Genomic DNA, 27462 nt, shown 5'->3' on the forward strand with positions numbered 1-27462 from the left:
CTCCCAATCATCCCGCCTCGCTGCCTAGTTGAAACGTACTTTTTGGACGCGTTTTTGAGGAATCAAGATTATCCTTTGCGAACAGCCGAATTACTTGTCGCCATCCTTGTGCGACTTTACACGTCGACGCTCTGGATGACGATGAGTGCCTCTGAGAATGAGCGCGAACGGTGACCAGCAGCCTGTGAAGCTGTCCCTCCCACTGGTATTCCCCACACGGTGTCCCTTTCTGCGTCTATCCTAACAAAGGCAGAAATATCAACAAGAGCTTTTCCAGGAGCTGCGTGAAAAGGATGAGCTCGTAGTCATTGCCCGCGGGCTTGGCCTCCTCCGTCTTGTCACGAATCTCCTCCATTCTTACGATGCAGCCGGGAACAACCTAATACTGGTGGTGGGGGCCGACGACAGAGAGAATGGATGGCTTGGAGAAGCCCTGGCGGAACATGCTGCGATCAGCATGGCGCCGAAGGCCAGAGGCCTGAGTGTTGTAAATACAGACGTGATGAGTGTGGGGACAAGAGAGAAGATGTATGCGCAAGGCGGCATATTCAGCATAACTTCGAGGATTCTCGTGGTCGACCTTTTGACCAGTCTGCTGAACCCGGAGACTATTACTGGACTTGTGGTATTACATGCCGATCGGATCGTGGCCACTTCTTTGGAAGCTTTCATCTTGCGGATATATAGGCAGCGGAACAAGGTTGGTTTCCTTAAAGCATTTTCAGACAATCCAGAACCCTTTGCAACTGGGTTCGCGCCACTCTCTACAATGATGCGCAACCTATTTCTTCGCAATGTGTCTCTATGGCCACGATTTCAAGTGGTGGTCGCGCAGGCATTAGAAGGCAAGAAGAAAGCGGAAGTTATCGAGCTCGAAGTTCCCATGTCCGACTCCATGCGGGACATTCAAAATGCTATCATGGAGTGCGTGGAAGTCAGTATTGGAGAACTCAAGAAGAGCAATACGGGTCTAGAGATGGAAGATTGGAACGTCGACAGCGCTCTTCACAAGCAATTCGACATGGTCATCAGAAGACAGCTCGATCCCGTGTGGCATAGAGTCAGTTGGAAGACCAAGCAGATTGTCAATGATCTGACCGTCTTGCGAGGCATGTTACATACACTACTCACCTATGACGCTGTCTCTTTCAACCGACATTTAGATACTATCTTGGCTGCGCACTCCCCGCCCCCAGGATCTACGAGACAAAACCAGTCTCCATGGCTATTCCTTGACGCTGCCCATACCATATTTGACACCGCCAAGCGAAGGGTCTATACTGGCAAAGCCCAAGGAGACAACCAAGATGTTGAGTCTTTGCGACCTGTTCTTGAAGAACAACCTAAGTGGGCTGTCCTTGCCGAGGTTCTAGATGAGATTGATCGGGACCTCTACTTCAATCCTATTGTCAGAGACGATTCCAATGGAACGATCCTGATAATGTGTACGGATACGGCGCAGTGTCGTCAACTACGAGAATACCTTCAAAATATGCACGTACGGCCAGAACAGTCCACTGCGGAGGATGAAGAGGTAGACGATGAACCATCTGCCGCTTTCATGATGAAGAGGAAGCTCATTAATTATCTGAAGTGGAAGAAGGAATTTGCAAAGATCAGCGCAGCTCTGTTTGCTGAGAATCAGAAAGAATTGAATGGTACGAGCACCACTAAATCCACGGCGAACAATAGCTTCCGAGGGAAAGCTCCGGCGAACAAGAGGAGACGAGTCAGAGGCGGCGGAAATACTGGATCTGGCTCCTCTCGAGCTGCAAACGGCAGCATTTTGGCCTCAGAAGATAAACCTCTTGAGGTTGCAACGCTTATTTCAGAAATACAGCCTACCGGAGCAGAGACTGCTCAGAAAGAAGACATAGTAGCAGATCCGTTGGATGACATGGAGGACTACTATCAATTATACGATATGCAAGATCTGGTCGTCATCCATGCTTATGATGGAGACATGGATGAGCACGTCCTGGAGGAGGTCAAGCCTCGTTATATCATTATGTACGAGCCAGACACTTCTTTTGTTCGCCGAGTGGAGGTCTACCGGTCATCACATAACGATCGCAATGTCCGGGTGTACTTTTTGTACTACGGTGGTTCGGTAGAAGAGCAGCGTTATCTTTCATCTGTTCGACGCGAGAAAGATGCGTTTACGAAGCTAATTAAGGAGAAATCGAGCATGTCTGTAGTCATGACTCTTGACGCACATGGCATCGAAGACCCCCAAGAAGCCTTTCTACGGACCATCAACACTCGCATAGCAGGCGGTGGCCGTCTTGCTGCCACGGCTCAACCACCTCGGGTGGTTGTTGATGTGCGAGAGTTTCGTTCCTCGCTACCCTCGCTTCTGCATGGTCGTTCTATGGTCATTGTGCCATGTATGCTAACCGTTGGCGATTACATCCTCTCGCCCAGTATATGCGTTGAAAGAAAGTCGATTAAGGATCTGATTTCGTCGTTCAAAGATGGACGTCTGTATAACCAGGCAGAGACCATGCAACTACACTACAAAAGTCCTATGCTCCTGATCGAATTCGACCAAAACAAATCCTTCACTCTCGAACCTTTCGCCGATTTATCGGGTTCTTTGTCCTCTATGTCGGCCTCAAACGCAAGTTCAGATCTTCAATCTAAATTAGTTCTTCTCACGCTTGCATTCCCTCGACTTAAGATCATCTGGTCATCATCGCCCTATCAGACAGCGGAAATTTTCGAATCGCTCAAGACCCAGCAACCAGAACCGGATCCCATCGCTGCAGTCAAAATTGGTCTCGAAGGTGGCCAGAGAGCCGAGGATCAGAGCTTCAACAGAGAACCGCAAGACATGTTGAGGATCGTGCCCGGAGTGACAGGAAAGAATATCAAGAACTTGATAGTTGAGATAGGAAGTCTCAAAGAAGTTGCCAATGCTACTGTCGAGGAGCTAGAGCCTGCTGTTGGCAAAGAAGCTGGGAGGCAGATACATAGATTTTTCAATAAGAGTGTGCTAGATGGCTGATGGAAAGCCTTGATTTTGGAGTTTAAGGATGATCTCTCTCGAAGATATCTAAGAAGCATTGTACGAATAAAATTAACAAAACAAGAACCTGATTCTGGTCACATGATATTTACTTGCTCAAGAGTCCGTACTGCCTCCTTTCAGCATACTGTGGCGCCCAATAGCATTACTCCACCTCTGAGCCGAAATTGCGAGGCAAGTGCCGGAGGTGGTGAGACCTAGTGTGATGAAGCTAGGAAGGTTTGTGGTTGTGAAGTCCTGAATCATTTGCAGTGGCTGCACGTCTTTCATTAAGTTCAGGAGAGAATAGCTTAGAGTTCTTGGGATACTGAGATATCTTCGGTGTCCCTTCCCGAGAATAGCATACTTGATTTGCAATTCTTTCCATCATTCGAAACATCTATAATTTGCTCCCAGCCACAGAGCGTCCTCGAGCCAAGCTGTTCCAGTGCTTCTCGACCTAAGAGGAATTAGTCAATTCCATGTCAATCGACGGAAATAATGGTATAAAGTCAAAGCAAGGAACAACACGGACACTCACATCCTGCAAATGATCATATCCCAATAGCTTCGGAGCCAACACAGGATCTCTCCAAACCAAAGCTTCGCCCTCTTCCATGTCAGCATCAGTTTGTGCTGCTCCGTTAGCTCTAATCTTCCTATCTCTTTCCACTTGCTCATCCCCATCATCAAGATGATACAAAACTTGCTGCACATTCCCCCTCTCTACAATCATCTCCGTCCTCTCTTTCCTACACGCTTGATAAACCTTCAAGGCAAATATCTTCTCGTCCACACTCTTACTCTTCACCTTCCCCAGACACTCTCCCAGCACAGCAGCATCCTCAAACGACATCCCAGCTCCAGAAGCGAGGTAGGGTAAGGTGGCATGAACAGAGTCACCTAGTAAGACGAAGCTTCCACTAGGGTGGTACCAGGTTTCAAGAGGCTCGACTATGCAGAGCCGCCAGCGCTGGACGTTCTCGCAGAGGGCGAGCAGTTTGGTTATTCGTGGGTCCCATCCTGTAAAGAGGGAGCGCATTTCTTCGACATTGCCAGCGATGGTGGAGGGCCCGTCTTCGGGCATGTCGTCTGGCACGAGAAGAACCATATTGCAGAGACTTGAATCTCGTAGCATGTATGTTACTATCAACTTTATTAGTATAATTCCCAGATCTAGGGCATGGAATTGCTTGAGCTCAGACATACCTACATGAGCACCGGGCCCAATCCAATAATTTACCTCTTTATTCAATACAAAGGGTGCCAATTCTGGATCCTCCTTCAACTTTTCAGCATCCAACAACAACCTATACGCCAAATCTCCCGTCCTCTTCGGCGGCTGTTTCCTCTGGACCAGCACCTCTCGCATTCTCGAATGAATCCCATCCGCACCAACTACCAAATCAGCCTCCATCTCCCTCCCATCAGCCAACAATACGGTCGCTCCTTCCTCTTTACATTTAACATCTACCACTCTAGCATTACACTCCATACTCGCCCCCAATTCCACCGCTCTCTCAATCAACACTCGATGCAGATCCGCCCGATGAAAATCCCAATAACATGTCCCCGGATATTTCGCCGTACTGGACCCGAAATCTAAACTACTTAACGGGATCCCTTTCCAGTTTATCAAATTTGCGGCTTTTGGATGAGAGGCGTGGGTGAGGAGAGAGTGCTCTAGACCCCAGTACTTGAGCACTTTCGAGGAATTGGGGAGGACTTGGATCCCGGCTCCGATCTGAAGATTTCTTAGACTGGGTCATTGAGAGGACTGGGAAGGGGAAAGTTACTTCTCCTATTTCGCTGGCGGATTCGAGGATGTGGACCGAGTGGCCTTTGAGAAGACATGATATTGCTGCTCCTGCGCCTCCCAAACCGGCACCGACTATGATTATCTTCACTTTTTGTTAGCAGCTAATTTGACAGAAACATTTTATGACCAGAGGACGAACTTTAAGTTTAGCCTCAGTGGGCAACTCTCTTTTCATTTGAGTGGCCATCTTGAAAATGTGTTGATTCCGTTCTCGCTATTCTCCTCCTTTCGGCGATTATGGGTTAAGGAATCAGTGTGTAGCAAAATTCATACAGGACACGAGAACTTCAGGGCTAGAAGTTACCGAATAAAATACTTCCACGGAAACGTCAACGAGATACCACCTGGTGTACCGTCCCGCAATTCTTCTTCCCCACCTTTAACCATCAACCCCACTATTGCAGTCCCTAGTCTAGACTCTGGCATAGCTGCTGAAAGATAAGAGCTGAGTTGAGATACCGGATTCAACGGGAATAACGGCATTGGTTCCCTCATTGTTTGTCCCCAGCTTTTTGGATATGTAATATGTAATACACAGTACCTGCAGCTATGGGATAAGAGTTGCAGAAGTGGGGAGACGCAAGACGAGGGTTGGGGATATATCTCTCCCGCATCTCGTTGATAAGCTTTGTCTTTCGAGAAATACTTCTGGAATTTACTTTTGTAGAGTTGTTTCCGAAGCTCTTGCACAACATGAGTATCTCGGAGTTTGCCTACAATGCTACGTCCAGCATCCCCCTCTGGGCCTGGGGCAGCATTGTGTTCTCCCTCTTTGCTGTAAGTATAACCCACATACGAGCATATCGTTCACCTCCTTACTTATTCAATGCAGGCTTTTTGGATTTATCCATACTCTCAGAACATCAATGGCCTCAATCGCTTCCCAGGGCCCGTGACTGGAAAGTTCTCTGACTTATGGATGCTACTACAAGCCAGGTAATATCATTATGATGCTGCGATTTCCATTGTACCAGAATAATTCAATCATTAACATCTTCCAGAAAGCATCGAATCTCCCTCACCATCCACGAGCAACATCAAAAGTATGGAGACTTCGTACGCGTCGCTCCAAACCACGTCAGCGTCGCTCATCCAGACAGCATTAGAGTACTACCACTTCCTCCTTTCTTTCAAATGCTTTCTAAGTATGCTTTAGGATGTCATGGGCCATGGCAACGGCTTCCTGAAATCCGACTTCTACTACGCGTTTGACAATATTGAAGACAACATCTTCACCACTCGAGACCGGGCCAAGCACAGCCGGAAGCGCAAGATCGTTTCTCATATGTTTAGTCCTAAGTCCATGCTTGGTTTCGAGCCATATATCACCAAGGCGTTGACGGTGTACGGGCATCAAATGGAGCAGATGATTGAGCACGGAAAGGCTGGGGCCTATGTCGAGTTGGGTAAGACTGATAGTGAGATCGCGAAGAGACAGAATAAAGGAGAGGCGGCATTCGATGCGGCGAAGTGGTCTGCGTTCTTGGCTTTTGATATCATTGGCGATTTGGTGAGTGTTGACTGCAGCTAATCCTGAGAGTTTGAGCTGATCCGGGAATTACCTCAGGCTTTTGGAAGTCCTTTTGGATTCACAGCTGCTGGCTTTGACAATGTAGGTTTCATCGTTAAACTCCGTGATCGTGGAGAGTGGTGCTGTACTGTGGGACAGATGAGTTGGATCAAGAGTAAGTCATCTATTCCTCCCACAATGCGCGAGCTCATACGATCTTCACAGCATGGACACCTTATTTCTTTTTCGATCCCTTCTTCAGCACCGGCTCCAAAGCTGCCGCAGCTTTAGGCAGAATTGGAATCGCAGCCGTCGAAAAACGGAAAGCAATCCCAGCAGACCCAAGCCGAAAAGATATCCTACACTACCTCTTCTCAGCCACTGACCCAGATACGGGGTCTTCACTCCCAGACAACGAAATCAAAGCCGAAGCCCTGACTCAACTCATTGCTGGAAGCGATACAACGGGCAACACCATCACGCATCTAATCGACATGATGATGCTATTCCCCGACAAACTCGCAAAACTGCAAGCAGAACTTGACACAGCCTTCTCATCTCCACTCCCGGCCGATTTCGTAGTCGAATGGCCTGATTGTAAAGATTTGCCGTACGTGAACGGTGTCATATACGAGACTCTTCGTCTCCGAACCACTGTCTCGGTTGGTCTACCTCGAGTAGTGTCTAAGGGTGGGATGAAAGTTTGCGGGGAGTTCTTTGAAGAGGGAACGGTGTTGAGTACGCCTACTTATACTACGCATCGAGACCCGAGAGTTTGGGGCAGTAATGCGCTGGAGTTTGTGCCTGAGAGGTGGGAGGGGGAGAAGAAAGCTGAGCTTGAGAAGGCATTCTTGGGGTTTAGTTATGGGCCGAGGGCTTGTATTGGGAGAAATGTGAGTCCTTCTTTATGACGGAAAGTGGGAGAGTACTGACAAATGAATAGGTTGCGTTTATAGAGTTAAAGAAGACGGTTGCGACGCTGTTCAGGAGATTCGAGTATCGAAGAGTCTTCCCTGATGATGGTTCGGAGATCAGAGAAGGGTTCCATTTCAAGGTGCAGGAGTTGCCGGTGTTTGTCCGTCGGAGAGCTTGAAGTGTTGATTGTGCACCAAAATAAGCAAGCTATGATTGAGCACCGACTGTCCATCAATAAATAGAACAGATATCAGCAAAATATATGATGTGTCACCAATGCCGAAAAGGGAGGCTCTATATGATCAAACTGCCCATGCTCCTGTTATGAGAAAGTGATGGCATCTCGGTACCGGAAAAGGGGCGCGCGAGAACCTCGCTTAGCAACCCCGCTCCTTGTCTATATATGATTAAATAAACACTCTTTTACACAACGACAAAATAGCTCAGCGGGAAACTTCTAGCTACATTCGACTTGGCAAAGTCTGTGTGACATTTCGTAAGCCGCCGTCCAGATAAGCTCGGTATTATGGGCATGTACCTTGTAGCTGTTCGTTCCTCGCAGTAGTGTTGAGCTGATGCGTAGATTAATCTGTCGAATCACACATTTTTTCTTTCCTTGTCGATTGTTTTACATATCCGAGGGTATAAAAATATCTTGCCAGGTATTGTGGATATTGTTTTTGACACTTGATCCCGGTTATATGATGTTCTGAGCTTTTGCGATCCCTGTGAAGCCCTCGAAACCCTCGTCATTTATCCAAAGTGACGTCAAAAGTTTGTATGCATTCTGGAATTGACTGAGATATTCGGGATATCTATGCAAATATGATGACTGTGTGTAAAGAGAGCCAACTATCCCGAACTCGGAAGTACCATAGTATTGTTACGAGAACAGACTGAGCAGCTTGTGAACAACCTTCAAACGGGTGTCAATCCAGATACTAGAGTTTTGAGACATACGAAGATTAGGGAGATTCCTAGCCTTTAGGTTCATTCCCCGTCAAGCCCAACCTCATCCTCACTATAGACCAACACCCCGCATTGTGGACAGGTATTGATTTCCTGTAGCCAAGCAACTACGCATGTTTCATGGAACCAGTGGGAGCAAGGCAGAACAATGATGTCCGAGCCTGCAGGTATATGCGTCAAACAGACTGCGCATTCTCCTTTCAAATTCGCATCGTTAATTTGTGCCATCGACACAGGATCTCCAGTTGCTATTTCCTCCAAAGTTCGTCCATCATCTTCGAAGAGGCGCTTGAGGTAGTCGTATGAAGATGAGATACCTTTTTCCTGCCAAGTAGAATGGTCTACAGCTACACTAGCTCCATCGATATGTTTCAACCCGATGTCCACTCCTCCCCAGAATATCATTGGATCGACGGAAAGCCTATTCATAGCTTTGAATAGGCGCAATGGAAGGTAGAGATACTGCTCCGCTTCCGTCAGTGGGTCAAAGTCCCAATCTTTCGAGTACAATCCTGCAATCATCTCAGGGGAAAGTTTCGATATTTTAAGGCTGAAATCAAATCGACGCCGTGAGATCCTGAGAGGATTTCGTGGGTGGCCGGACTTGCTCGATATCTCACCGAGATAGCTTACCGCCATGAGGAGCGCTTGCTTTAGATACCATTCCCTGTCGAATGCAGAGAATTTCATCCAGGTTGTATATACTGCAGAGGGAAAAAACTCGATAGTTTGTCGTCCTCTCCGAACGACGTCATAGAATATGGCATATGCAGCCTCAAGTTGTTTTGGAACACTCCGAGTGGCGGCGGCTCGCTGCCCTGTTTTCCACACTGCTTCCTCATAGAAAGAGCAAATGTCCGTTGCTAGAATACTGGTAGGTTTCAGTTCCATATTTAACTTAATTAGTGCTCGCCGTACATAGCTCTGGATGCAGAAGCTATAGAAAGCAGAGAGCCACCAAGGGCGGCGGTTCCGTAGGTTCTCTCTTTGGAAGAATACACGGGAAAGTTCTTTATTGTACAAGCGAAGATGTACATTCAAGTTCCTCACATCGTCGAGTTTGGAATTGTGTGATTCGCAAATACTATGCCAAGGTGTGGAGAGAAGCCCGGAAGCTTGGGCACGCAAAGCTTCCGCACATACACGAAGACATATCAAAGATTGTGCAATCAATTGATCCTACATATAATCAGCCTGATATTCGAACGCTCACGACATTTTTACGCCTACATCTTGTTGTTCAGCTTGGTAGACTATGGCCAAAGGCAATAGTTTCCCAAGTTCGTCTAAAGAGCCTTCTTTGTTGAGGACCTGACGTGCCTCAGGGCAGCGAAGAAAATGACAGAGTATTGTGAGAGCACACTGCTCTGAAAGTTGACAATTACAAGTCAGTATACTTTGGACAATAAGGGACTATGCTGGGAGTTGTTTGCCTGGACTGAAGTCGCGCAGCGAAAAGAACGAAACAGTGACAAAGAGGGTATAGCTCTAGAGCAGTAACGTACCAAGAGGTGCTAGTTGAGTCAAGGAAGTGTTCGAAAGTTGGGACAGTGGAGGTCTGTGCAAGTGCAAATGGAAATTTTGCAGGACTCGATCCTCCTCAATAGAGCCAGAAATGTCGTCTGACCTCACTTTCTGCAACCATCTCTCAACGTCAGCCGCAACATTAAGTGATCTTATCTTAGATTCCGTCACTTCAATGTCTGACTCCTCTGTAGCAATTCTTGCAAACGGGCTTGGACAAAGTCTAGAGCCTGGAGGTTGAAAATCTCCACGTTTACAACCAACCTTTGCCCAATTGGATCTTTGATCACTTGGACACAAGACACATGGATCATAAATATCACACTAAACACAGTCAATATGGGTATCGTTCAATGTTATCAATGCTGAGGAATACTAACTGATTTTTTGAGTACTTTACACCTCCAGCAAGCACCGACTTCCTTCAGGGCGTGCATTCCTGCTCGAGCCAGTCGACTTAAAGGTCCTCGTCGTCCAGAAGTGACTGAAATACCAGAGCTGGCTGAATTGGCAGACCTAGCAGATGAACGAGCAGAATGGATGGATCCTGAATCAAACACAGATACGCTGAAACCTTCGGCATTATCGCCACTGTGGACGCTCCCTTCTCTGCTGTCGTTACGAGAAGTCCTACCACCTCCGCTATATATGCATGATATCCGATGATTAGTCAGACTAATTCGTCGATCGAATGATGCTTGGCAAGTAGAACAGTAGAACCTCGCCTTCGCGTCGCGGTGTTCAACTTTTCTGTGACGGTTGATGTGCTTTGAGCTGAAATATTTCCTTGGACATAGATCACATTCATACGGACGACGTGGTCCAACGCCGTTATCTGACGTTTCGTCGGTGCTTTCTGAGGTCTTCGATAATTGGGAATTCTTCCTCTTGCGTTGTAGTGACCGAATACAGTTAGGCAATAATGAGTGCTCCTCTGTCCAATCTCTGACTGAATTAGCATCATTCTGAACAGTGAATGATGATGGGTCAAACATACAAGTTCGTAGCTTCTGGAATGTCTGACACTGAAGCCAGGCCTTGTGTGAGGACATGCTCTCGCAAATGTAGCTGTAGATCGACCGATCTTGAGAACGTCTCCATACAGTCTCCAAAATGACAGACACTCAATTCATTTCCTGAATGCACGACAGGTACTTCGTCAAAGTCCTGTAGCAATGGTCTCACATTTGGGCTCGTCGGACACTGTTCGTGCAGCGATGCTTCATTGGGCACATCGTCAAGACTAGATTGGGGAAAGCCCTCACTAGTATAAGCTTGAGGTGCACTTGTAAAACAAGTGCAAGCATAGTTGTGCTGGTGGCAAAGTATACACTCTTCGGGCTGTGCTTCTCCTTCTCCTACTCCCTGGAGAGAACTTGTGAAAGACTCGATTTGGTTCATCTCAATGCGGTCAACATGTGTCTCATAGGCACTCCAAGGTTCAAGATCTCCGCTCATGCTATTGCTGAACTCCCCGCTAGGAGCGTTTGCGCTTATACCTTCCCTGGAAAGTCCGTCCTGCTGATAGTGATTATTCAGTTGTCGATCTCTTAAGTTAGGCCCAGACATGGCAGTGTTTTCAGCATGGTCTCCATTTAGCCAAGGTGAAGTCATTATTTCGGGACCGGAAATGAACGAGTTGTTATCGTATCCATTGCTTTCAGGAATCAAATCGTTCGGATCCAACGCCTCGGACTGAATACCATAATCTCGAGCTGATATATCATTTTCCATTTGTCCAATCTGTAAGTCTTCCAAGAATGATATGTCTAATGAGGTTGGTCGACTGATCCTTATGACTTTCGTAGCAGCGGAATATTCGTACTCCAACAATAAACTATGAGCAATCGCCTGCAACGTTCTTTGCTCAGCATTCGAGCGATGGAAAAAGAGGACTTCGTCTCTGCTTGAATCATTCTTGAAAAGGAGAACCTCTGAGTATAGCTCAAGGTTCGCGGCATTGTTCATGTCTGTATCCATTTTAGACATTCGAAGAACAAGAAGTCTTAGAATTAGAGGAAACTTACCAACTCCGGCCAGATTTCCCGACAGCGACATGTTGTTCAAATTATCCCGAAAGCCAAAACTGTAGCTTTACATCCATCTATGCTAGACCACGAGGTAGCACTGACCTGCCAAGTACCCCGCCAGTCAATAGAAACGAGATCTGAAAGGGCCTTCTCAATAACGATGAATTCGAATGTCCAATGGCGCCGCTCGAAACAAAATCTCAAAGTTTCTATCAATAACGACGAATTGCTATAAATTGTCCCTCTGAGAAAGAAAACAGATTATGGAAGAAAATGGTCCAGAAAGAAAGAAAAAATCTCTCCAGCCTTGCGGTCCTGTCTTCTTGGGCGGTCATCGTCTTCGGATGTTGATTACTATTCTTCTCCCCAAATATGATACGTGGCCACCTCCTTTTTCAGCTGAACCGACGCGGTCCTCCTCAATGGAGACTCCAAATACTCGGTTAACCTCTCCTGAATAATCCCTACACCCCTCACCCTGCCTCTAGGCTAAACCCAAAAAGACGGACCGCCTCGGCATCTCAACATAAAACCGTATGCCTGTCAGCCACGCCCTACATGACCGCTGTCGACATCTCTGCATTTCGAGGGACCGCACAACCAGCACACGAGAACCGCTCTTTTCGCAAACATGCTCGGAACCAGTACTAAAGGGCGGATATTCTGCCATTATGGTTCTGCTCGTTGGAAATATTTACTTGAATTGTTTCCTTGAGTTCGAAATACCGACAGCCAATTCAAAGTATGACTTCTTCTTCACGGAATGCTGGAGATCGAGAACATGGAAATGGTACGACAAAGAAGCAGCAGCAACAGTCAAAGGTCCAGGCAAACTCCAAGGACAAGCTTAGACATCACGCCAATGCCACGAACCCTCCCATGCACGAGTGCGAATGCATGACAACGAATAACCACAAAGTACCACATCGTAGAAAAAGCGCCCGCCATGTCCCTCGTACGGACCCTCCTCAAATCTTCAATACTCCGTAAGTTAACCTAGATCCAGACACATACACCCCCTTCCACCACCTATCACTCGACGCAATGGACGGCTTGCCAGACGCCAACATCCACGAATTCGGCAACGACCCAGAACATGATGACCACGAGGACATCGGCGACGAATCCACCACGATCCTCACTCCAAGCTATGACACCAACTCGACAATCCCCACCTACTTTGACGAGGACGACGAGTGCACGAGTCTCTTCAATACCCTGAGCCCGTACGCGCGCACTACGCACGATCTGAGGTATATTGGCCATTGGGTAGAGACACAAGAAGAAAGTAATTATGTGCTACCGAGCTATGTGGATGCAATAAGTATTGGACGTCGGTATTCTTCGCGGGTTGATGTGAGGGACGCGATGGTTGGGATTGAGGTTGCGTTTCCGAGTGGTGCTTATGAGACTGTGCATCGAAACAGGTGAAGTGGAATTGGAGTCAATAACTGAAAGTTTAATTGAAATAGTAATGATGAATGCATGACTTATGAACATGAAGACTTGAAGCTTCGAGATAGACAAGTATGAGTGCATGAGTTATAAATATAAAGACTAAACGACTTGAGACAAGCAAAAGTGAATGAAAGAGAATTGTCCAGAAACCTCAAAGTCAGACTTCTGACAACTGAGATGTTGTGAGTAGGTAACAGTGCCAATTGTTTTGTGAATATTTATATATCGTTGAGCAGGCGTTGGAACATTAAATGTAGGGAAGAGAGTTGAGATGTAAGAAATTTTAGCTCCTCTCAAGAGTGGAGTATCATTTAGACTTTCACGTGAAGCTCTAGTTTCAAAAGAGCTTGGGACATTCAGAGGTCAAGTAACACAGACAGACATAATTACATATCTTCAATTATGGTATTAGCAAGACAGACGCTCCTATCATACACACCACAGCCCCGTCACGAATTCCTCCACATCCTCATAAGTCCACCAAACATCTTCCGGAAAGTTACCGAGTACCCGATTTCGACCACTGCTCTCGTGAACTCATATCCTTTTCTCGTATCCGGAATTGGATATTGGATCTGTTTCGGTATCGCTGTCTGGATGCCCATCCAACCCCATCGGTCCTCGCAGATAGCTTTGATATTGCACAATCCTCTCAACCCCTCTTCACCTGCAAAGCGTCCGTATCCACTTCCGCGGTTACCACCGAATGGCAGCTGAACAGCGTAATATGCAGCAAAGTCGTTGATCGCCACCATACCAGTCTTGAGATGCGAAACTACGGCGTCCAATTGAGCGCCTGATGTGCCAAAGACAGATGCTCCGAGACCAAAGTCAGGCTTGTTGGCAAACTTAGTTGCTTCTTCTGCGTTCTTTGCTTTCATCACCACGCAAATGGGTCCGAAGCACTCTTCGTTGGCAATGGCCATTTCTGGAGTAACATCCACGAGGAGAGTTGGTTGGAAATAATGTCCTGCATGGTGAACAGGATGATTGTATCTCTGTCCACCAGCGAGAAGTCGCGCACCATCCTTGACTGCAGCTTCTACGAGCTTCTCTAATCGTTCAAAAGAGGCGTCCGAGATCATGGCTCCCATGTCAATCTTGCCATCTGTCGAATCGAGGATTGAACCAACGCGGAGGGCTTTGATTCGAGGTTCGAGAGCATTCACAATGTCGTCGTAAACATAAGGTGTGGCAATGATGCGTTCGATACCTATACAGTTCTGACCTGCAGCTTGAAATGTACCTCGAAGTAAAATTTCGTTGATGCGTGGAAGGTCGTTTTTCGCCGTGTCTAATACGATTGCTGCATCTTTGCCTCCCAATTCAGCTAACACTGGCGTAAGAGATTTTGCAGCAGCAGCCGCAACTAGCTTGGCCACCGGTTGACTGCCAATAAAGGTAATGTGTGATATGGAAGGATGAGACGATAAATGATTAGCAGTTTGAGGCCAAGTAGTGACAAGCTGAACGAGATTTGTATCGTGTTTGCAGGCCATCAGGGCACCTCTAGCAATATTCGCAAAGTGTGTAGCACTCCATGCCGTGCTTTCGGAAGCTTTCACAACAATAGCATTCCCAGCGAAGATGGCGGATATGATAGGTCCAAGAAGATTGTGCAGAGGGTAGTTCCATGAGACCAGAGCGGCAACCACACCCAGAGGCTCGTAAATCACCTTGTTCTTCTTGTACATCATAAGCATGTTCGTCGGGCGTTTCGAAGGTTTCAGGGCCTTCTCTCCGTGTTGAATCGTCCACTTGAGTTTCTCAACCGTAACTAGAATCTCGCCCAGTGTAGCATCGACCATGGTCTTTCCAGAATCTAAGCATGCAATGCGGCAGAGATCTTCCTGATTATCCATTATGTATGCCTGCATGGAGCGAAGAACCTGTCTACGCTGCTTGAACGTCGTGCGAGACCATTTCTCTTGTGCGATTCGGGCTTTCTCGACTGCGCGATCGATGCCTTCTGGGGTCGTAGGGTTGATGAGTCCTAAGAATTGTCCGGTTGCTGGAGCGTAGCATTGTATCGCTGTCGAGCCAGAAGCCTGCAGACGTCAGTTCCAGTAGTTCATAAGTGTTGGTCTGGAAGCTGTACCTTGATTGAAGGCCTATCCAGAATCTGCACATCTTCTGGGGGTTTCAGGGTGCCGAACTCGTATCTCTTGATCTCCTCGCCTTCTAGGCTCTCGAAGAACTGGATCGCGTAGTACATCCAGACTAATATGAATATTGTACCACCGATTGCAACCTGACTCAAAAACCACCAGCTACTTGAATCAGCATACTGTGTCCTGAATCTGTATCTTCAAGTGCTTACACCTCATCTGGCTCCCAACCCTCGAAGAAGAACATCCGCGACTCCATTGACGATCCCATTTTGTCTATGTTCCCCTTCTCTCTTTCAATTTCAAGCTTCTCTTTTGGCGAGACCCACCACAGCAATCGCAGTCGAGTAAATTGGAATTGGAAACTGAGCTGAGAATTACGGCAGACAATGCATCTCTTATACTTTTAGATGTTGCCACAGGGCGAATGCTGTGAAGCGTACGAGGCGTCGATAGAACAGAAAGCGTGGCCTTCGCGCGTTGATAATTTTGAGATCTGGGGAAGGCGAACCCCTGCTAGCCTCGTGTGCAGTTCAGCCTGAATGCACTCGGTCCGCTAAGCCCGGCTCGTTTGCCCCTTTCGGGTGGCCCGCACGTGTAAAATAGGGGGGGTTAAGCGGGGTCTTTGTTGGTGGAAGTCCAGAAATGTTTGGGAATTCTGCTTTAATATATTACTTTACGGACAGTATAATCGTTCAATAATCAAAAAGAGTCCTTGCTATTGTATTTGGCACAGAATGAATACACTAAAAGTAAGCACAACATATTATGGAGAGCTTCAAGTCAACGATATTTGTATTGAGCTCAACGCTATTCAGCTATGATACATGTTATGGCAAAGCAAAAAGTCAAGCTGACGCTTTTGTTAGCAATACCGTGCAAGTTGTCCACCATCTTATCATACAGTGCTCCCGTCCAGCTAAACACCATGCCCAAGCAAATGCCACGCCAATCTATGTAAAACCATGCAGAAGATCAGCCATAAAAAAAGTCTGAAATCACCTATCGTCACTCATCACCTCAAATTCAGTCATCTTACTCGTCATCTTCTAGATCATCAAGCTCTGTCAAATCACTCTCCTCGGCTTCCTCGTCATGCGTCAAGCTCTCAACCTTCTTGCCCTTGGACTTCTTCATTGGACTGGCAGTCTTGTCTTTCATCTTTCCAGTACGCTTGACCAGATGCTCAATCGGACACTTAGCAGTCTCCCAACCCTCCGAACCAGGGCCGGTTCCAGCTTTGCAACGTGGACATGTCTTACCATGCTTGATGAAGAGCTGGTGAAGCGGATACTTCAACTCGTCGGGGATCATGACCTCGCAGTGACTGAAAGTCTTGTCTCTAGTTGCCGTCTCGGGAACCCATCCAAGCCACTTGCAATGACGCCAAACGTGAGTGTCAACAGCAAAGCTAGGTCGCTTCATGCAGAAGAGGATAACACAAGAGGTCGTCTTGACACCAATTCCGGGCAGCTTTGTCAACTCCTCCATGACTTCGTCGGTAGTGAGCTCGAACAGGTAGTCAAGTGTCAGCATGTTGTCCTTGAATCGAGCAAGCTCCGTGTCCTTCTGCTTTTGAGTTTCATGCTCTGCACCTAGAACTTGAGCTGTCTCCCCAGTCTCCTTCTCTTTGGTGAGAGCATTGACACGGGCGAGGTTACGTTCGTAGACTACGTCAAGAATTTTCTTGATGTTAGTGCCCTTAGCTTTTGCCAGTCCACCACTCTTGATCGACTCGATAACCTTGTCTAGGGTAGCTTCGTGTACACCCTCCCAGTTAATGCTACCTTTACCAACACCTGCAGTGCGGAGACCGAAAGTGTTCTTCAATCCCTGAAGCGCCATGTTGGAATTCTTGCTGGTCGTAGCCGCACTGAGCAAGGTTCTTAGAAGAGCATCAAGCAGATCAGGGACTTCGCCACAGCCAGTGACTTCCATGGAAGGTGGAGGTATGACCTCGGGAGCCTTCACTTCTCCGTGCAACTCGGCTAGTAGTCGATTGACTTCATAACAATCTTCCTTGGTGGGCTTTGCATGATCGGGAAAGGGGGAGAAGCCAGGAGTCAGACCGTATGGATGCTTCTTCTTTCTCTGCTTCTTCTCGACAGGACCCAATGCATCGGTGGCAGAGTTCGTCTCCTTCTTGCGAGGCGATCGCTTCTTTGTCGGCTTTTCGTCCTCAACATTCTCCTCCTTGAATTCGTCATCGTCAGTCCCAACATTGGCCTCTTGTTCTTTTCGACCCAACTTTCCTTCGATATCTTTCAAGAAATCTGCATCACCAAATGCCTCCGTCTTGATATCAGCCGGGGTTGATTTGAGGTCTTTACTCTTGACAGCTTTGCCACGGCGAGGTCGCTTGGTCAGAGAAACTTCAGATTGAGATGCAGTGTCGCCAATGTCATCCTCAAGATCGCCCTTTCTACCCAGGCCGTGAGGGAGGACGTCCCAATCTCCCTTCACAGACTCCACAATCTTTTCACTCTTTGTCGTTCGTTTTCTCTTGGTGGTGACTGGTTCAGAGGGAGTTGGTGTTTGAATCTGAGAGATCATTGCATTCTTGTTCATGACAGCTGAGTCTGCATCATCGAAAGGTGTGAAAGTTGGACCTGTTAAAGTCTATAGTCAGTAAACTGTACAAATACAAGTGTCGTTTGTTGGAGAAAGCGTCAATGTCCCTGCTTTTGTTCCGACTCTTCATCTCCGAAAGTCGTCTTGTTTGGCTGAACGTTCACTCATTTTGGTTGTTCTATCCGGTGTCGATTATTGAGGAAGTCAATTGTCGAGGATATCGACGGTTGAGGATGTCAAGAATGCAGGTAAGGGAATAGGACACCGAAAGACGATAACAATACAAAACAACAAAACAATTAAAAAGGTGCATAAGTACTGAAGCAATGATGATTGAACAGGACACCCCAAACATTCACGCAAATTCAAACAAAATCGAACCATACATACCATTTTTGACACCAGCCGGAGTACTGGGCGGGGAAGACAGAGTCAACGCAGCTTTTTCTGCAGCAAGTGCTTCCGCACGCTTTGCAGCGCCCCGAGTGGTCGCCATGGAGAGCTGAATGCTGGAATACCACAACAATGCCCTGGAATGGGAAGGGTGGTTCTTGGTCCAAATGTGACGCCGTGAGCTGCGGACGATGAACAATAGCGCGTGAATCTTTGAATAGGAATGTAAAGATGTAGAGACTTAATTTCTTGAGTGATACGGAGAGTAAATTTGATAATGAAATGCGGGGTATCCTCCTTGAAGGTTGGTTGTGAATCGAAGATTGTTCTGGTGAGAATATCAATGACGATGTCAACAACAAGGCTGTGAGAGCGAAGCCGGCAGGGAAATATTTTAGCGTTGCCGCTAACCGTTTCAGGGGCAGACCTTTGCATTGAATGCAAGGCTGTGAAATGCAGAAGGAACGAGCCTGTGCGGCCGATGCGGCCGTATATCCGAGAGTATTGACTTCGTTTTCTTCTTGGATGATTGTAAAACACTTCCAGATATAAAGCAAAAGCAGTGTAAAAACCTTCCGAGAATATGAGCATGAAAAAAGCTAAAAGTATAAACCATCGAACGAATCTCGATTGCGAGCGCAAGCCGTGCCGAGAATTTGAGAAAACAGTCATTTGAACAGAAGTTGACTACGGATCGTACACATTGCTTTGTTGTGTGTGGTCAAGTCCTGTTTCGACCTTAAGGTTTGATGTGTGCGGATTGGGAATTCTCGATTATTTCTTCAGGAGCCAGTGCCAGAGTTAGTGGCGCATGTGACGTCTCGTTGTGAACAATCTCCTCGAGTTCTAGATTCGAGCTTCTGCATTTTTCCTTCAAAGATTCAAGTTGCCTTATCAAGTTGTCATCAGAGACGACTTTGAAGATTTCTTGTGACAGAAATGGTGAACAGCAGTGTCTAGCTCCAGCACCGAGAAAGCGTACTACGAGTAACGTCTATGACAAGCTTAAATTCTTCGTTGATCTGCTAGCCTTAAATTCGCTGGCCCTTGTTTGTCTCCCCTGAACTTCTCGCTTGCTAGTTCGAGCCATGACTTCTTACATACTAGCCTTGCTATCATCCCTTTCAGACCAAGATAGTTGAGCTGAATCGACACAGAGAGCCGAGAAGCATCCATAAAGTGTTTGAGAGCATGAAGATCACTCTGTCCGAGTTGAGGATAGAGAGGTTTCGTTGGCTTATATGCACCTCCAATGTAGAGAATGGGGGTGGGAAGGTTGACTCAGAATAAGAATAAGAATAAGAATTGTGGAGCCATCTTCTAACCTTAAGTGATTCGGAGGCAGAAATTCAACTTTGTTTCGATCGGTAGCATGGTAAACTTCAAGCGTTCTAGACTTGGTGGATTATGTTCAGCCCCTCATAGGCAAGGAAAAAATTTGTGCGAGATTTTCGGTAGGCATAAATATGTGATTTGACTCGAGGTTTTATTCGATGTTTTATGTGCAATGTAGTTTTAAAAGTGATACAGCCTCCCCATGCGCCTTTGTCCAATACATTTTTCATCGCTTACCTCCTGGAATAGAACCTCACTCATAACCTCTCTGAGGCTCCGTAGCGAAATTGTGCAAGCTAGACGGAGATTAGTTTTTGTTCTTCCAGCTTGATACAAGAGCTACATACCTGATATCGTGACGATCTCTGACTGGCGGGGTCCCGGATTCTTCTCGCTCTCTTTTCCTCTTCCCATGCCCATTAGCATCACCGTTGACCTTGAGACCATTCGTGCCGTTGTTAGCTGGGACAACTTGGCCGCTCTCATTGACTGCCACTCCGTGTGTGACAATTTCAAGTTGTGTATCGCTAGCACAGCCATGTAAGATAGCATCTTTCGCGGCATCAAGCACCTTCAACTTCTTGGTCTCTCCGCGAACCTTCTCTAGCCTCATGAAATAGTCGTCATCAACTGGGGTAACATATTTGCCACAGAATACACCGACTTCGAACTGCTGAGTAAGACCTCGAGGGGATTCCATGGCGCAAGCAAGTTTAAGATCGTCAAGCGACTGGTAAATGACTTCTTCGGCGCCAATGTGCTTGGCAATAGCTTTCCTGTCTCGATTGTGGGCTACGAGCTCTTGTGGTGAAGCTAGATCGATGCCGTAAATATGGGCATGGGTGATGGGTGGAGCGCTCGAAGCAAAGATAACCTTCTTTGCACCAGCTTCACGAGCCATGCTGACAATCTCTCTGCTTGTGGTACCACGCACGATACTATCATCCACGAGTAGTACAGTACGACCAGCGAATTCTGAAGGGATCGCGCTCAGCTTTCGCCGAACTGACTTCTGACGAGCTCCCTGTCCGGGCATGATGAATGTCCTGAACACGTAGCGATTTTTGACGAATGCTTGACAGTATGGAATCCCAAGTTTCTCGGAGAGACTGGCGGCTGAGGTGTTCGAAGTCTCCGGAATAGGAATGACAACGTCAATCTCTTTGATAGCCTCTGGGCCAAGGATGTTAACAATCGTGTCTGCCAATTTGATGCCCATGTTCTGTCTGGTTCTGTGAACACTCATGCCATCGATGATAGTATCAGGACGTGCAAAATAAACGTATTCGAAGATATCTGGTGAGTACGCCAGCTGAGGAACAACTTGTTTGAAGACTGGAGCACATCCTTTGCGAATGATCACGGCTTGTCCAGGCAAAATGTCGACGATATTCTCGAATCCGAGTTGGTTCAAGGCGACCGATTCAGATGCCATCATGTAGTCGATAGTCCCTGGTTCTGTCCCAGAGGGTCGAGAACCTAAGACGAGAGGTCGAATGCCGTATGCATCACGAAACCCGAGTATTCCAAAGCCAGCCAACATTGCTGTACAGGCCCAGCCGCCAACACACTTTCCATACATCCTCTCAAGAGCACTGAAGATATCTCCTTCATTAACACGAGCCTTGCCAGTCTCATTGAGCTCGCTTGCGAAAACGTTTAACATCAGCTCGCTGTCACTGTCGGTGTTGATGTGTCTGTGTGAGGCCTTGTCGAGATCGTCACGGAGCTTCTCAGCATTGATGAGATTGCCATTATGTGCGAAAGTGATGCCATAAGGGGAGTTCACGTAGAAAGGCTGTGCTTCGGCACTGGCACTGCTACCAGCAGTGGGGTATCTCAGGTGTCCGAGTCCCATGAAACCAGGAAGATCTTGTACTCGAGAACCGTCGTGAAAGACTTTGGCAGCCATGCCATTGCCTTTGCACTGGTATATACGTCCTCCGGAAGCACAGGTGGCTATACCACACGCGTCTTGTCCCCGATGTTGGAGATAGTATAGAGCATCGTGGAGGTCGGCTGCTGCGGTCGCGGAAGACGGGTCGTCGATATCGCCAAGAATAAGACCAAGAATGCCGCACATCTTGTAAAAAGATCGTAGTAGTAGTGGCAAGGTAGAGGATTCTGATCTCCGTTGTCAGTAAATATGCTAAAGCATTTCACGGAGCGCAATTGAAGTTTGAAAGTATGTGGGGTTCATTCAGTCTCAAATATTTATCGCCAAGAGTATGGTCCGAAGTCTAACATCTTTTGGATTTTGGATCATCATAACTACACCTTCAAGGAAAGAAGAGGCAATTGCAAAAGAAGAAAGGGGATACATACATGTTATGGAGATCTGGTTGAAGATTTCACCCCGAAGAGCGAACGCGCACGAGAGACTTGGATAAGAGACTGATTCGGAACGATAGCGGGATCTACTTTAGTGGTAGAAATGCTGGATCTTGCTCAGCCAAAAGGAGACGAAGATTTCGAAACTAGGATGGGCTTCTGCCAGAACTTGTTATGCGACGCAGCGCCGTGTTGATTTGACGGTGGAGGATACATTTTGGAGTTATTTCATCCCACTTCAAAGTTTTGCTGCGACCTTAGAAACATTTTTTTGGGTTTCGGCTAGCTTAGCCCACCATGTCTTTCCGCCATAGCGGAACACTGGAGCAGCCACAACGGTCACGCGCTGGACTGAGATTGTTGCAACGACTTCATGATCCGTATATGGAGGAATTGAGATATCTTTGATGATGAAGAGTTACGAAAAAGAAGCTCGCACCACTTCAAGCGGAGTTAGATGAAATCACGTTGTTCTTGCAGCACCTTGCATTGCCCTCACTTGTCATTGGCCAATGCTTACCCCGCCAGCATAAATTGTGCATTTGATTCAGCCACGCAAAGTCAACCTTGTTTCAAAGAAAGAAATACCGTTCTCGTTGGTAATCGACTATAGCTCCTGTCTTTGGTTCGTTTTGCCATTCAAGGCTTCATTTCTCAGTCAGACATCGAGTGTGTTGAAACAGCCCAAGCTGCTGGCGAGGCCTATGCTTCTTCCTTGACTGTTCTTGTAAAGCTACTTTCATTTGTAACAGCGGAGTAACAACTATCCATTGCCTATCAGAATCCTCCGTTCTTGTTTTTGATCTTTTATTTTTTTGTGCTTCAGCTGCAGTACGGTTCTGTTGCATTGAAGACCTCTCGATCCATAGTATTAGCTGTTTCTGTCGGATGCCTCTTGTGGTGGTGGTTGGGCTGTGCCATTGGAAGTACATCAGCCTCACATTTCTCGTTCCACACCGAGTCTTGTCTCAGCGTTTTACTTTTTGATTCAATGCTGCAAGTTTTGTCCTAGCCCTAAATCGCACAATTCAGTGATCTCGGTTATTCACTAAGATTATCACATCGGCTTGTTGAACCATATTGCATAGCTGTGCTTCGAATTTATCAACATAAGACTTGAACAGCTCTAATTTGTTTTCTCGGTAGGTCTTCACGTTTGCGAATGGTGTGAGACGTCTACCTTATTCTGATAAACCCTAGCTGATCAATTCCTATTCAGTTCTCTGTCACAAATCACACCGACAAGTTGAAAGAAGCAAATAAACCCTGCTTTTTTAACTGCCTACCTGCACTATGACTGACTAGCTTCAATTCTCCTCTTCTTCAAGCTTGTTGTCCCTTCTTGTATGGTATACTATGCTCGAGTAGCACTGGAAAGCTCTCGCATTCTACAAGACTGCAAGCACATAAGTAGCTTTATGCATTTTCTTACCCTTTTTTTTAGAGATCAAAGTGCGGTACAAAGGCTGGACAAGAAACCACGACGTTGGCCTTCTTCCAATTAACTTGGAATCCCTGCAGACACCCATAATCTGTCCAAAAGATCTCACCTTGTCTTCCTGCAAAGAGCACACTTTGTACCTTTATTGATATCATTACTCTTAAATGCCAGTTAAGATCCAGCGATAGTGATTGAGAGGCAAGAAAGTATTGGGGTGAGCGTTTCTTGGTCCAGAAGTGAGTGAAGCATGGAAAATACAACAAAGATTGTTGTAGATATATTGCCCAAAGCCTTCCGGTCTCCTGAGAACTTTTGCGAAATCGTCTTGATAATTTCAACACTCAACGCAATGTTATGGATCTGTGTCTTCTAGTGCTAGCCAATTTGGAGAATCACTTACGGCTCGGAGATTCAGCTCTGCAAAAGCCCACCGGTCCACGCATCTACTACTTACGATCCGCTATTATTCTCGAGTTCCTCTTCTGATCGCATCGAACATAATGGATTTGTTAGAGAGGGACGGAGTCATTGTGATTGAAGATGATGTTATTGTCATTGATGACGAAGAAGGGACTGGTCTCCAGATCAAATATTTGAGTACGTCCTCGTCCTTGACGAAAAATCCAATATTCGACTGCTTTCTACTTTGCCAAGCAACCGCGAGCTTGATTCTTTGCGTTCACGTTTTTTCTTGGAAAGAATTGTAGAATAATGCTTGAGCCTTATATCGAGAAGTCTCTAGAAGGACTTGATGTGCTTTCAACCTCAACTACACTGCAATGACTAACATCTATACCAGGCTCCTCTACGTCTAGTAAACCACCAACAGTGACTTTGGTACCGCAGCGTTTGCCGAGCTGTGTATCAATACTCACATTGTCTGACGACGAGCAACCACACATCATGCCACGACTACCAATAGTTGAAAGCCACTCGATCGAACCTCGATTTCGAACGCCGAACTATGGTCCTAGAGGCTCATGTCCGACCAATCGTGCATCTTGTGCCAGATCGCCAAGGTCGCAACGAAGGATCGATTCCTTGCCGACGCAGAGAACAAGCCCATTCGCGAGTTCTTGCACTTCACAAAGTGCTAGCAACGATCCAGGTACTCGAGCTGATCCCATCGAACTTGATTCTGAGAATGATGACTACCCTCCGATTTCTAGTGTACGGCATTCCATAAAAGTTGACGACAGGAGACACGGCTTGAACATTGGTACGCACAAAGAGCTAAGCATTGATGAGTCTGGAACATTGAATCCTAATAACGTTCTTGAGCATCCTCTCCAGGTCGAAGAAGCAGAACAGTCTACTCTCCAACGAAATCTTGCTGAAAATGTACAAAGGATGGATGTCATTGACTTGGATGAGCTTGAGGACGATCAAGAGGATGAGCTTCGCATTCTAGCCGTGCAGAATATCCGCCCAGAAGAAGACCAGTTACAGACGCAGCCCAGGGCGGCTAGAGTTGTTAAGGTTCAGCAACGGAACCCAAGTATCGTCCAGCCATGGAGCAAGTGCCCTGGCTACCAGCATGAAAACCTGCTACTGAAGCCAAACAAGACTGTGGAGCTTATTGATGGCGACTTCCTTCGTATCCGAGATATTGTGTACAATGCACAAACACAAGAAGTTCGGGTCTGCGGGAATAGGTTCCAGCGAACACGAGACTTGAATGGACTTTTGGAAAGGAAGATGAATGAGCTGGTCCTGTTTCTGGAGGTCGACCTCGACGATCCTCGTCCTCATCTGGAGCAGTCTGCTGTCCAGATTCCACTGATTGAAATCAAGAAGATACGAAGTCTTCGTTTAACAAATCAGAAATTTCCCTTGGACAGGAATTTGCAACCCAAAGACTTTCGGACCCGGCACGACATCACTCATGAAGGAGGCTTGACTTGCCGATGGAAGTATACTTGCACGTACTCTACTGGAGCTGATAGATATCAGAACGTCCACAAGGAAAGGAGACTGGAACGAATCAGAGCAGACGAGTGTACGGGTGCCAATGTACTCTCGGATGCTGATCGTCGTTCGCAATGGCGGGAAGAAACTATTCCTGGAGGAGCTTACAAGCCTTCTCTTATGATCGATGCAGCCAGATCCCCGTCCATCATAGATGAAGGATTTCTAGATTCTGTTGGCAGCTCATCAAACCAAGAAGATCACAATGTTGAAGTAATCGCTACACATACCTCCACTGCTCGAGTTGGAAGGAACAGAGAAATGTCTGTGTCAGAAGTTTTCTGGCCAATAAAGACAGAGAAACGCAAGCATAGCGATACGGAAACGATGTCTCTCAGCATCCAGGAGAGAACGAAGCGACCTCGATTTGATGGAGAAGCAGTAGTCGAAGAGACTAGACGACGTCTGTCGATTTATACACTTGGGAACAACATCGAAGAGCCTGACATCTTACTTTCTCGAAGAAAGGTTTCTGAGGTTGTGATATCCAGTCAAACCATAGACTTCTCTCGAGATCCAAAGTCCTCCATATCTGAGCCCATCAACCTCATGTCCTCGGATCTGTCAACCCCACCGCCATCAGGATCAATACATACATCGGCTCTCATCCCTGTTGAACCAGTCCATCGTCTCCCAGGACAGAAACTCACCTACAGCGACGCCTTTTGCGGCGGCGGCGGTTCAACCAGAGGTGCTGTCATGGCAGGATTCCAAGTAAAATGGGGCTTCGACTTCAACAAACACGCGTGTGAGACCTGGAAGGCTAACTTCCCCAACGCAAACTGCTACCACGAATCCTCTCATGACTTTGTATCTCGTGTCCAGCATTCCCCCAGAAAAGAGCGTTTCAAGGTCGATATTCTGCATCTCTCGCCTCCTTGTCAGTTCTTCAGTCCGGCACATACTGTGGATGGCCAAGATGATGAGATGAATGTCGCCAGTCTTTTTGCGGTGCAGAGCGTGATCGAGGCTGCTAGGCCGAGAGTCGTGACCTTGGAACAGACATTTGGGATTGTGAATGAGAGGTTTAGGTGGTTCTTCAACGCGCTGATACAGATGTTCACAAGCCATGAGTTCTCTGTTAGGTGGGCTGTAATTCCATTGCAGCGGTGGGGATTGCCACAGCACAGGAGGAGGTTGATTATTATTGCTTCTTGGTAAGTCGAACCCTTTTCTTGACCTTTTTCGATATATCATGATAACCGGAGAAGAGTTTTGCTCACAAGAATCTAGCCCAGGTGAGGTCCTTCCCCGAATGCCTGATGCGACGCACGGCGAGAATCCTTCACTTGGTGATACGCTCAAACCTTACGTCTCCGTGGATTCAGTCCTGGCATCCATCCCAGCCAACGCACCTGATCATGATCGTCTTGCTGTCCGATTCGCTGAAGACAAACGCATGGCTCCATGGGACGGCTCCAAGATCCTCCCACGAGCAATGACCACCAGTGGAGGACAGAATTACCACCCGAAGGGATTTCGAGACTTCACATTGAGAGAGTATGCTTGTCTGCAGGGCTTTCCTGTATGCCACCTTTTCAAGGGGAATTATGTCAAGAAGCAGATTGGGAATGCGGTCCCGCCTGTCGTGGCGAAGGTTTTGTTTGAAAGTGTGAAGAGAGATTTGGATATTGCGGATGGAATTGTGGAAGGAGTTGAGGTTTTGGATTAGAGTTTGTACGATTCAATTTTGATGTTGCGAGTTTTGTTTAAATGAGTCTTCCTCTGAAAAGGAGTGTTTTTTGATTCTAAAAGGATATCTGGTTGGAGGGAAGGAAGAGACATTTCTGGGATCTCAAAATAGAACGGAAATGGAAAACAGTAAGACGTAATCAGTCCCGTATTTATAAATCTGACGACAAGGCTACATGATAGATTTCACTGAGCCTGATGCGTCGTATGTCTTCTGCGAATGTTTGGATACATCCGAAGCGTTTTATGGAAATTCTTCGCTGGCTTCTTGTCAAGCGAGTGGAAATTAACGATTATTGAACCATGGCACAAATATTTGAATAAGTTTCATTGGTTATCTGAAAGCATTCGCTGCATGCTTCTAATGCTAAATGCCCAGACAACAAGCGAC

General features: G+C 46.9%; 9 protein-coding genes across 9 annotated transcripts; 4 read left to right on the top strand and 5 right to left on the bottom strand.

The window, feature by feature from the left end:
- Positions 1–26: 26 nt before the first annotated feature.
- LY89DRAFT_777280 (DNA repair protein) lies at positions 27–3007 on the top strand (the record flags this gene model as incomplete). Its single annotated transcript, XM_018222132.1, has 2 exons — positions 27–205; positions 254–3007. The coding sequence occupies exons 1-2, from the start codon at positions 158–160 to the stop codon at positions 3005–3007; spliced, it is 2802 nt and encodes a 933-aa protein (XP_018077906.1). The 5' UTR covers positions 27–157.
- Positions 3008–3236: 229 nt separating this feature from the next.
- Positions 3237–5174, bottom strand: LY89DRAFT_635872 (FAD/NAD(P)-binding domain-containing protein). The gene is made up of 5 exons (XM_018211464.1): positions 4966–5174; positions 4804–4908; positions 4217–4751; positions 3549–4153; positions 3237–3467 (listed from the first exon to the last, which is right to left on the bottom strand). Exons 1-5 carry the CDS (start codon positions 5011–5013, stop codon positions 3408–3410), a joined length of 1353 nt encoding a protein of 450 aa, XP_018077907.1. The 5' UTR covers positions 5014–5174; the 3' UTR covers positions 3237–3407.
- A 268-nt stretch (positions 5175–5442) lies between these two features.
- On the top strand, positions 5443–7543 carry LY89DRAFT_606417 (cytochrome P450 monooxygenase pc-bph). The gene is made up of 7 exons (XM_018210422.1): positions 5443–5603; positions 5659–5762; positions 5828–5933; positions 5983–6336; positions 6394–6511; positions 6562–7229; positions 7280–7543. The coding sequence occupies exons 1-7, from the start codon at positions 5520–5522 to the stop codon at positions 7427–7429; spliced, it is 1584 nt and encodes a 527-aa protein (XP_018077908.1). The 5' UTR covers positions 5443–5519; the 3' UTR covers positions 7430–7543.
- A 698-nt stretch (positions 7544–8241) lies between these two features.
- On the bottom strand, positions 8242–11802 carry LY89DRAFT_663965 (uncharacterized protein; the record flags this gene model as incomplete). The annotated part of the gene is made up of 6 exons (XM_018212738.1): positions 8242–9399; positions 9451–9587; positions 9726–10068; positions 10125–10689; positions 10742–11714; positions 11772–11802. The coding sequence occupies 6 exons, from the start codon at positions 11800–11802 to the stop codon at positions 8242–8244; spliced, it is 3207 nt and encodes a 1068-aa protein (XP_018077909.1).
- A 470-nt stretch (positions 11803–12272) lies between these two features.
- On the top strand, positions 12273–13287 carry LY89DRAFT_777284 (uncharacterized protein). Its single transcript, XM_018222133.1, has 2 exons — positions 12273–12729; positions 12781–13287. Exons 1-2 carry the CDS (start codon positions 12519–12521, stop codon positions 13203–13205), a joined length of 636 nt encoding a protein of 211 aa, XP_018077910.1. The 5' UTR covers positions 12273–12518; the 3' UTR covers positions 13206–13287.
- A 337-nt stretch (positions 13288–13624) lies between these two features.
- On the bottom strand, positions 13625–15805 carry LY89DRAFT_680290 (ALDH-like protein). The gene is made up of 3 exons (XM_018214044.1): positions 15553–15805; positions 15331–15502; positions 13625–15280 (listed from the first exon to the last, which is right to left on the bottom strand). The coding sequence occupies exons 1-3, from the start codon at positions 15609–15611 to the stop codon at positions 13682–13684; spliced, it is 1830 nt and encodes a 609-aa protein (XP_018077911.1). The 5' UTR covers positions 15612–15805; the 3' UTR covers positions 13625–13681.
- Positions 15806–16143: 338 nt separating this feature from the next.
- LY89DRAFT_713984 (DNA glycosylase) lies at positions 16144–18626 on the bottom strand. The gene is made up of 2 exons (XM_018218097.1): positions 18302–18626; positions 16144–17949 (listed from the first exon to the last, which is right to left on the bottom strand). Exons 1-2 carry the CDS (start codon positions 18405–18407, stop codon positions 16376–16378), a joined length of 1680 nt encoding a protein of 559 aa, XP_018077912.1. The 5' UTR covers positions 18408–18626; the 3' UTR covers positions 16144–16375.
- Positions 18627–19892: 1266 nt separating this feature from the next.
- Positions 19893–21722, bottom strand: LY89DRAFT_663969 (Amidophosphoribosyltransferase; the record flags this gene model as incomplete). Its single annotated transcript, XM_018212739.1, has 2 exons — positions 19893–19935; positions 19987–21722. 2 exons carry the CDS (start codon positions 21720–21722, stop codon positions 19893–19895), a joined length of 1779 nt encoding a protein of 592 aa, XP_018077913.1.
- Positions 21723–24502: 2780 nt separating this feature from the next.
- LY89DRAFT_185769 (S-adenosyl-L-methionine-dependent methyltransferase) lies at positions 24503–27171 on the top strand. Its single transcript, XM_018205661.1, has 3 exons — positions 24503–24630; positions 24705–26536; positions 26613–27171. Exons 2-3 carry the CDS (start codon positions 24762–24764, stop codon positions 27049–27051), a joined length of 2214 nt encoding a protein of 737 aa, XP_018077914.1. The 5' UTR covers positions 24503–24630; positions 24705–24761; the 3' UTR covers positions 27052–27171.
- The last annotated feature ends 291 nt before the right edge of the window (positions 27172–27462 follow it).

The sequence above is a fragment of the Mollisia scopiformis genome (genome assembly GCF_001500285.1).
Source record: "Mollisia scopiformis unplaced genomic scaffold LY89scaffold_2, whole genome shotgun sequence".
Lineage (NCBI taxonomy): Eukaryota > Fungi > Ascomycota > Leotiomycetes > Helotiales > Mollisiaceae > Mollisia > Mollisia scopiformis.

What these genes read in the sequence shown, in the direction of transcription:
- LY89DRAFT_635872 (XM_018211464.1), bottom strand. Translation starts at nt 5,013, where the DNA reads ATGGCCACTCAAATGAAAAGAGAGTTGCCCACTGAGGCTAAACTTAAA. An exon ending in CCACTGAGGCTAAACTTAAA is followed by an intron (nt 4,909 to 4,965) that starts GTTCGTCCTCTG and finishes CAAAAAGTGAAG; the next exon opens with ATAATCATAGTCGGTGCCGG. An exon ending in TGGGCCCGGTGCTCATGTAG is followed by an intron (nt 4,154 to 4,216) that starts GTATGTCTGAGC and finishes TAAAGTTGATAG; the next exon opens with TAACATACATGCTACGAGAT.
- LY89DRAFT_606417 (XM_018210422.1), top strand. Translation starts at nt 5,520, where the DNA reads ATGAGTATCTCGGAGTTTGCCTACAATGCTACGTCCAGCATCCCCCTC. An exon ending in TGGATGCTACTACAAGCCAG is followed by an intron (nt 5,763 to 5,827) that starts GTAATATCATTA and finishes AACATCTTCCAG; the next exon opens with AAAGCATCGAATCTCCCTCA. An exon ending in GGGCTTGTATTGGGAGAAAT is followed by an intron (nt 7,230 to 7,279) that starts GTGAGTCCTTCT and finishes ACAAATGAATAG; the next exon opens with GTTGCGTTTATAGAGTTAAA.
- LY89DRAFT_777284 (XM_018222133.1), top strand. Translation starts at nt 12,519, where the DNA reads ATGACTTCTTCTTCACGGAATGCTGGAGATCGAGAACATGGAAATGGT. An exon ending in AAGCGCCCGCCATGTCCCTC is followed by an intron (nt 12,730 to 12,780) that starts GTACGGACCCTC and finishes ACCTAGATCCAG; the next exon opens with ACACATACACCCCCTTCCAC.
- LY89DRAFT_680290 (XM_018214044.1), bottom strand. Translation starts at nt 15,611, where the DNA reads ATGGGATCGTCAATGGAGTCGCGGATGTTCTTCTTCGAGGGTTGGGAG. An exon ending in GGTTGGGAGCCAGATGAGGT is followed by an intron (nt 15,503 to 15,552) that starts GTAAGCACTTGA and finishes TGATTCAAGTAG; the next exon opens with CTGGTGGTTTTTGAGTCAGG. An exon ending in TGGATAGGCCTTCAATCAAG is followed by an intron (nt 15,281 to 15,330) that starts GTACAGCTTCCA and finishes TGACGTCTGCAG; the next exon opens with GCTTCTGGCTCGACAGCGAT.
- LY89DRAFT_713984 (XM_018218097.1), bottom strand. Translation starts at nt 18,407, where the DNA reads ATGGCGACCACTCGGGGCGCTGCAAAGCGTGCGGAAGCACTTGCTGCA. An exon ending in TCCGGCTGGTGTCAAAAATG is followed by an intron (nt 17,950 to 18,301) that starts GTATGTATGGTT and finishes AGACTTTAACAG; the next exon opens with GTCCAACTTTCACACCTTTC.
- LY89DRAFT_185769 (XM_018205661.1), top strand. Translation starts at nt 24,762, where the DNA reads ATGGATGTCATTGACTTGGATGAGCTTGAGGACGATCAAGAGGATGAG. An exon ending in TTGATTATTATTGCTTCTTG is followed by an intron (nt 26,537 to 26,612) that starts GTAAGTCGAACC and finishes ACAAGAATCTAG; the next exon opens with CCCAGGTGAGGTCCTTCCCC.